Genomic DNA, 6,785 nt, shown 5'->3' on the forward strand with positions numbered 1-6,785 from the left:
GTCCTGCCGCCCACTGGGCCGTGACCGCCGTCCGCGCTCGTGCAGGGAGCTACAGCCTGACGAGCGTGCTGCCCGCGGCGCCCGACGTGGCCCAGCTCAAGCAGGGGGTGCGCTCCGTGGCCGGGAAGCTCTCCGTCTTCGCCAGCGGGGTCGTGACCTCCATTCAGGTCAGTGGGCGCGGCGCGGGTGGGGCTCGGGGGCGCGGTCTGGCCAGGCCCCTGGCTCCGGTCTGTGTGGACGGCGGTGCGGCCCAGATGCCCCGCGTCCGGCCGGCTCTTCAGACGGCGGCTGGGGGTCGGTACGGGCCGCGGTGGCCGCAGCCTTCGTCCTCCTGTTTGAGCAGAAGAAAGTAAAAAGGAGAGTGAGCGGGCCACGGCCCAGCCCACGGCCCTTCCCGGCGCTGGGCTGCCTCGCCTGGAGCCCGACGCGTCTGCCCGGCCTTCGGGCCGTCGCCGTCAGGAAGGCCGCTGTGCCGGGGGCTCGGCGGCCCGTGCTCCCCTGTAATTTGCTGCGAGCGTTTCCATGAGGTTGAAATTCCTTCGCAGCCGCCCTGTGGCGGGACACCACGCCCTGTGTGACCGGCCGTGGGTGGCGACCGCGGCGCAGCCTGCGGCGAGGCTGGCGAAGCCTGCAGGGCGGCTGCTGGAGGCTGGCGCTGTGCCGCTCTGGGGTGACGCGGCAGGCGGCTGCCACGGTGTGAAACGTGGCCGGGGAGTCGGGCCTGAGCGAGGGCACCGGGGGCCTCCCAGGGCCTCCCAGGTCGGGAGGGCGGTGCCCCTTGGCGGGGGCCCAGACCCCTCGGCCCTGCTGTCCTCGCTGCCTGGACGACACAGCCAAGTGCCCTCAGGTCAGCTGAGCTCACGTGGCTCCTCGCCCCGGGGACGCCCCTGTTTTACAGGTGATCACCCCCATTTATAGGCACAGAGAGGTTAAGTCACTTCTGCAAGACCGACCACTCAGCTGGTCGGCGTTCCAGGGTTCGGACGCCCCACGCAGCCCCTGCTGCTGGTCATGCTTGTGCGGGGGGCTCAGCACCTGGCCTTGGGGTCCCCTTGCCCCTGGGGCCCCAGCGTCTCTCCGTGCCGGTGACGCTGTGAGAGGCCAGACCCCGCCGCCGGTGCAAACTCCCGCGCTCTCCCTCCAGGACCGCTATGGCGCCTAGGCCGCCGCTCCGAGCAGCCCTCCTGGCTGGGGCAGGGCCGCCGGCGGGAAGAGCCGTGCTGCAGATCCATCGTTTCGCTACTTTCTACTACCAACACGCACCGGCAGAAGCGGCCCCTGGAGAGCCCCGAGACTCCGGCCGCCGCCTGCCCCGCCCTCGGGGGCTCCTCGCCCAACCCGGGCCAACCCCCCCCCCCCCCCCAACCGGGGCCCCACCCCCCCCCAACCAACGGGCCCCTAAAAAAAGGAACCAAAAAAAAAACAAAAAAACCAACCCCAACGCCCGCCCCCCCCAACCGCCTCCCCCGCCAGCGTGGTTCCCGGGGCAGCCCGGCCCCCGCGAGCTGTTGATCGCGTGCGGCCTCTGGATGTAAGGGTGACTTTCAGTCAGCGCTCCCTAGCGCAGCAGCTTCGACTCTTCTGACGAGGGTGGCCGTCTGAACTTCAGAGAAATGTAGGAGGGGACTCCCCGGGCGTCCACAGACCGGTACCATGTGCAGAATTAAAGCGCGTAAGGCGAGAAACACCGCCGAGGATGCCTCGCCGCTGGGAAACGGTCATTCCCATGGCGTAGTTTTGTTAATATTTTTATCTTAATCTTGGTTTTGCAAAATTACAGAAATGTGTGTAAATGAATAAAGAAAAATAATTTGGCTGTGTTTTAGACAGCGTTAGAATATATTGTTCAGCACAGTAAAATAGATTTAAAATTTGACCCAGAGATGTGGTTTCAACTGAATATTTTGTGAATCTTTCTTAAAACCTGCAATTTGTAGACTGCTAACTACAATAAACGTCAGAGCAGAGGGTCCGGTCTCCCGCGGTGCGCGTCGCCGGGGTGCTGGGCCCGAGGCCGCGGAAGGTGCTGGGGCTGGTTTCTGGCGGGAGGCCCACCGCCCTCCCACGTCCTCAGGGGGGGCGTGGGGGCGCAGCCCCCCTGCGACAGGACCCTGCTCTCCGGCGCCCCCCCAGGGCTGTGCCTCCCCCTCTGGGGTGGGCGTGTGCGCCCTGGGGCCGTGCCCATGCCCAGGGAAAGCCGCCTCACTCTGGCACGGGGCCCAGCGTGAAGGCCTAGCCACTGTTCTGAGCAAGCGTGGGGTGTAGATTACAAAGGAAAATGGGAATTTGGAGCCCAGGGCAAGGGCGCCAGCAAAGCCGGGCCAAGGCGCAGCCTTGCTTGCTGGGCTTTTGTTCCCGGCCAGGCCCAGGGGTCTGCGGAGGCGGAGCGTGGGCAGGAAGGGCGTGGCCCACACCCAGGACAAGCCTCTGGCCACCGGAAGGCAGGTGAGTGGGTGTCCGTGGGGAGGAGCCGCGGGGCGGGGGGCGCCCAGGAGAATCTGAGCTGCCGGGCGGCGGCGGGAGCAGAGGCGCCCACCGGACCCTGTACCCAGCTGGGGCTGCTCCGGCGGTTGCTGGTTGCCCCGCACGGCCCCCGCCTCTGCCCGCCCCTCTCACCGGAGGCCTGGCTTCTGCATCGTGGGGGGGCTCAGGGGTGCCACCCAGAGGGCTCCCGAGGCTGACACCCTGAAGCCGGGACCCTCGCGCCTCTGGGCACCTTCCGCGCAGACCCTTCCAAGGCCCCTCAGCAGAGCAGGCGCCCGGTCCTGACTGGGGCCCTTGGGCTGCCCCCGCCAAAGCCTCCTTCCACCTCCCGACCCGGCCTCACCGCACGGGGCACCGGTGGGCCGCGTCTCCTCCCCAGCGCCCCCTTGCTCACAGCCTGCTCCGGCTTCACCGGTCCGGTGCCGCCTCGCGCTGTGCCTGTGGCTGGGCACTGACCCCCGCCGCTCCCAGGAGGCCATGGATGTGTCTTCCACCATCACCTCCTAGGTCTGCCCTCCCCTCCCGCCCACACCGGCTCCCGACACCCACCACCCACCATACCGTGGCCACTGCCCACAAAAGCAGGCAGGGCCCGAGAGGAGGCACCCAGGCACCGCCTGGGGTCCGCTGCGGGGCTGGGGGCGGGGGTGAGAGCTGAGGCCCAGCCAGCCCAGGGCCCCTACTGACCGCCCGGGGGTGGGGCGCCCTTGGCCTCGGGTGTGCGGCGGGGCTGGGCCAGGCGGCAGGACCGAGGCCTTCCACACGCTCCTGGCCGCTCGGCCGCAGGTCACACACGGGGAGCTGGCATGGGGAGCCCTCGGGCGGCCCCAGCCCGAGCGCGGTTAGTCCCCCGGGGCCGGGGACCGGCCGTGCGGTGGGCGGCTCGTCGCCCTGCTGGCCGGGCCCGGTCCAGCTCGCAGCCCCACGGACACGCCGCCTTCCCCGGGCATCCAGGGAGCCAGGGGCTACGCGTGAGACGCCAGGGAAGACGGCGGGGGCGGGGACGTGGAGGGCAGGGAGCCGGCACGCCCGACGTGGCCAGGCCGCGCGGCCGGAGACAGCGGGCCAGGCTCGCGGACGTGCGGGAGCCGGGAGCAGAGCGCCCGTGCCGCGGCCCTGGGCACGAAGGGGCCTGAGGAAGCCAGCGCGGCCGGCCAGGGCAGCTGGGGTCAGAGCGGCGCAGGCCGGCACTGTGGGGGCTCTGCACAGCGAGGCGCCCGGGGAGCCTGGGGCGGCGGCTCGCCTGACCTTTGCGGCAATGCCGAGAATGCGCGTCGAGGGCGGGCGTGGGAGCCGGCGAGGAGGCCGCCTTGGCGACGGGCTCCGGGCTTCTCGGGGTTACTCCGCAGGCGGGCAGCTGGACCGGCGCCCGCCAGCCAGGGGCGGGAGGCCCGAGGCGCTTGCAATGTGCCGTCGGAGCCCGCAGACGGGGAGCCCCTCGGAGCCCCAGCGGCGGCCGCCACTTCATAGCCGAACCCCAAAATGGCTGCTTCGCTCCGCTCCTGGGGCCTCCCTCGGGTGTCGGGGGATTCGCAGTCTGGGGGTCTGGAGTGAGCGCGGGGTCCACAAAGCCCGCGCCTAGAGTTCGGGGACTCACTCCCTTCCCCCCTAACAGCGAGCGGGACAGGGGTGGCCAAAGGCAGAAGCCAAAGAAAGGGCCTCGGCCAGGGCCAGCTGAAGGGGGCCCACCCCAGAGGCGACCCACACACCCCAAAAAGGAGAGCAGGCCCCCCAGCCTCTCGGTCCAACATGGCCGCTCAGCTCGGCCTACGTTCCCAGCAGCCCCTGCTCAGGTTCAGGAGGTCAGGCCCTGGGCATGCTGGGACATGCGGCCCCGCCCTGTGGCCCCCAGAGGGGAGGGGGTGGAGCCCGGGGGCGGGGGCTCCGGGAGGGGGCCTGGAGAGCCAGGCGTGTCCCCCACTGGCCGAGTCTGCGCCTCTCTGGCCCTGCCAGACGCGCAGGCCGGGTCACTGGCCCCCTAACGAGAGGGAAGCGGCTGGGGGCCGCTCTGCGGCGCGCCCATGCCCCGCGCTGGCGCCTCTGGGCCGCAGGGGCCCGGCACTGTGGAACTGTCGCGCGACCTCGTGCTTCCAGGAGGGAAGCAGAGGCGCAGGCTGCGCCGTGCTTTGAGCTCCTGTTTGAACCAGAGGCTCCCCGAGCCCACAGCAAAGTGTTTCTTCCTGCTCCCAGGAGGAGATGTGATGGCCGGTCCCACAGCAGCGAGGGACGGGCAGCGGGCGCGGGGCCCAAGGGCCTAGAAAGAGACGAGCCCGGACACCCTCTCACGCGCGCCCCATGGACCTGGGGCAGGGAGGCATTAAGTCCCAAGGGAAGAGTCAGCCCCCGCCTCCCTCCTCCTCCGTCCCCCCAAGAATCGCTTCCCTCGGAGGGGCACCCCCTTGGCGGCCGCCCACAGCCCTTCTGGGAGGCAGAGCTGGGCCTGATTGTCCCCTCCAGAGGAGAAAACTAAGGCCGCGGCCGAGGCCGTGGCCACACGGGATGAGCAGCAGGACCGGGCCAGGCCTCTTGCGGCTGCGGATGGAGAGGCCGTCAGAGTGGCCGAGCCTCGGGCTGGGCGGGCGGGCGGGCGGGCCGCGGCTCAGTAGGCTCAGCGCCCGTCCCTCCAGCGCTGGCCTTCCTGGCCACTGCCCCCACGCACTCCTGGCTCCCCGCCCTCTCCGGCTTTGCCAGGCCTCACCCAGCCTCCAGGGATGCGCCATCCTGAGGCAGGGACAAGATCCAGTGGCCACTTTGTTGGGCAGGATCCAGCTGAAATGTCCCCAAAACAAATTTCTTAGGAAATAGGGGGCAGAAAAAGGGCAAACAGTGGAAAGAATGGAGGGGCATGGGGAGGGGCGCGGCCAAGCAGGCCTCCTGCTGAGTCCCAGGGCTGGCCCTGGGCCCATGGAAACTCAGCTCTGGCCCTTCCGCCTGGCCAAGCCCCGGGGGTGTCTCAGCTGGAGGGCCCAGCTGCTGCCACATCCCTTGGCAACCCAGGAAGGAGGGGTGAAGGTGGTGGCAGCAATAGGCCGTGTGCAGCCCCCGGGAGCCGCCATCAGCAGAAAGGAAAGCCGCCTGTCCTCCGAGAGATCGCAGGTCACGCCAGGCCCTCGCCGCGTCTGAGAGCCCTGCCCAGACCCCCAGTGTCTCATCCCGGCCACACCGATGGTGGCTGCTGGCCCGGAGCCTCCCGAGGGAGAGGAGGAGGGGGCTGTGCTCAGCCGCCTGGGGACCCGATGCCAGCGGCGGGCAGGGAGCAGGCCTGCACCCCACCCGCTGGTTCCAGGGCCGGCCCTGGCCCCGGGCACCCCTCAGAGCCCAGACCCAGGACTTTGCAAACAGTTGAATAATCCCCCCACTGGGGTGTTATATTTCGGGGGGGCGGGGGGATGCTAAAGCACCAAAATGCTAAGCCAGCCCCCACCTTCCTGGGGACGCCAGCCACTCGCTGGCCTGGCCTCTGTTAGTCTGAAAGTCACAGCGGGACCTCTCCGAGCAAGGCCTGGCCCTGGGAGTATGGAGCCAGCCGCCAGAAGAAACTGCTCCCCAGGCTGCACGCAGTGTGGGGCCTCTGGGGTGACCCCCTCTGCCCTCCATCACGGAGTTGCTCCAGGAAGTCAAATCCAGACAAAACCAAACCCACCTGGACAGACCTGGAGTCACTCCCTGGCGGGGGATCGCTCGCGCTGCAGTCACTGATAATAGCTTGTCTTTGGTCTGATGTAGAAGCACAGCCTGGGAGCTGGGGGCAGGGGCAGGCGCAGGGGCGGAGCTGCTGGGTCAGGGTGGGCCCCGAGGCCTGGTGGGCCATTGGGTGTGCGGGTGCAGGGCCGGCGGCCCGGGCCCCACTGGCCCAGAGGGGAGGTTTGGAATGGGTGTCCGCAGAGGGGCAGCGGCCGGCGGCGCATGGGGCTTCTCCTTCGTGTAAGGGTCATGCGTGGCGCCGGTGAGCCGCCTGCAGGAGCGCGCTGGCCGCCGGCTTGAGAGGGCAGGCCTGGGCAGCGGGGCGGGAGGGGCCCAGCAAGCCAGGCCAGCTTCGCCGCGTGGCCCGGGGCAGGCCCGAGTTCTGAGACCACGACCACCCCTCCTGCGGCAGAACCTCACTTGCGGCCGCTAAATAGCGGGAGGGGCGCTAAGCCCTGGGAGCGGCCGCGGCAGCGGTGCTGTGGCCCAGGCCCATCTGTGGGCGCGGCTGCGGGGCATGCGCCTGCGGGGGCAACGCTGGGGGCACTGCAGTGCCCCATTCAGGCCCGTGCCAGTGCTTCGACCTGGCCCGCTTTCCACCATAAGCGTTGCAGTCT

The 6,785-nt window shown here is 69.6% G+C and overlaps 1 protein-coding gene across 1 annotated transcript in view; it reads left to right on the forward strand.

Moving 5' to 3' along the window:
- Nucleotides 1–1,329, forward strand: part of ARFGAP3 (ADP-ribosylation factor GTPase activating protein 3) — a 17,352-nt gene extending 16,023 nt beyond the window's left edge. The window contains exons 7-8 of the mRNA XM_012735108.1: nucleotides 18–167; nucleotides 1,145–1,329. Coding sequence (XP_012590562.1) covers nucleotides 18–167; nucleotides 1,145–1,162 — 168 coding nt within the window. The 3' untranslated portion in view covers nucleotides 1,163–1,329. The remainder of the gene's footprint in view (nucleotides 1–17; nucleotides 168–1,144) is intronic.
- Nucleotides 1,330–6,785: the final 5,456 nt, after the last annotated feature.

This window comes from Condylura cristata, unplaced genomic scaffold, assembly GCF_000260355.1.
Source record: "Condylura cristata isolate star-nosed mole 26May11 unplaced genomic scaffold, ConCri1.0 scaffold00004, whole genome shotgun sequence".
In the NCBI taxonomy this organism is placed as follows: Eukaryota; Metazoa; Chordata; class Mammalia; order Eulipotyphla; family Talpidae; genus Condylura; species Condylura cristata.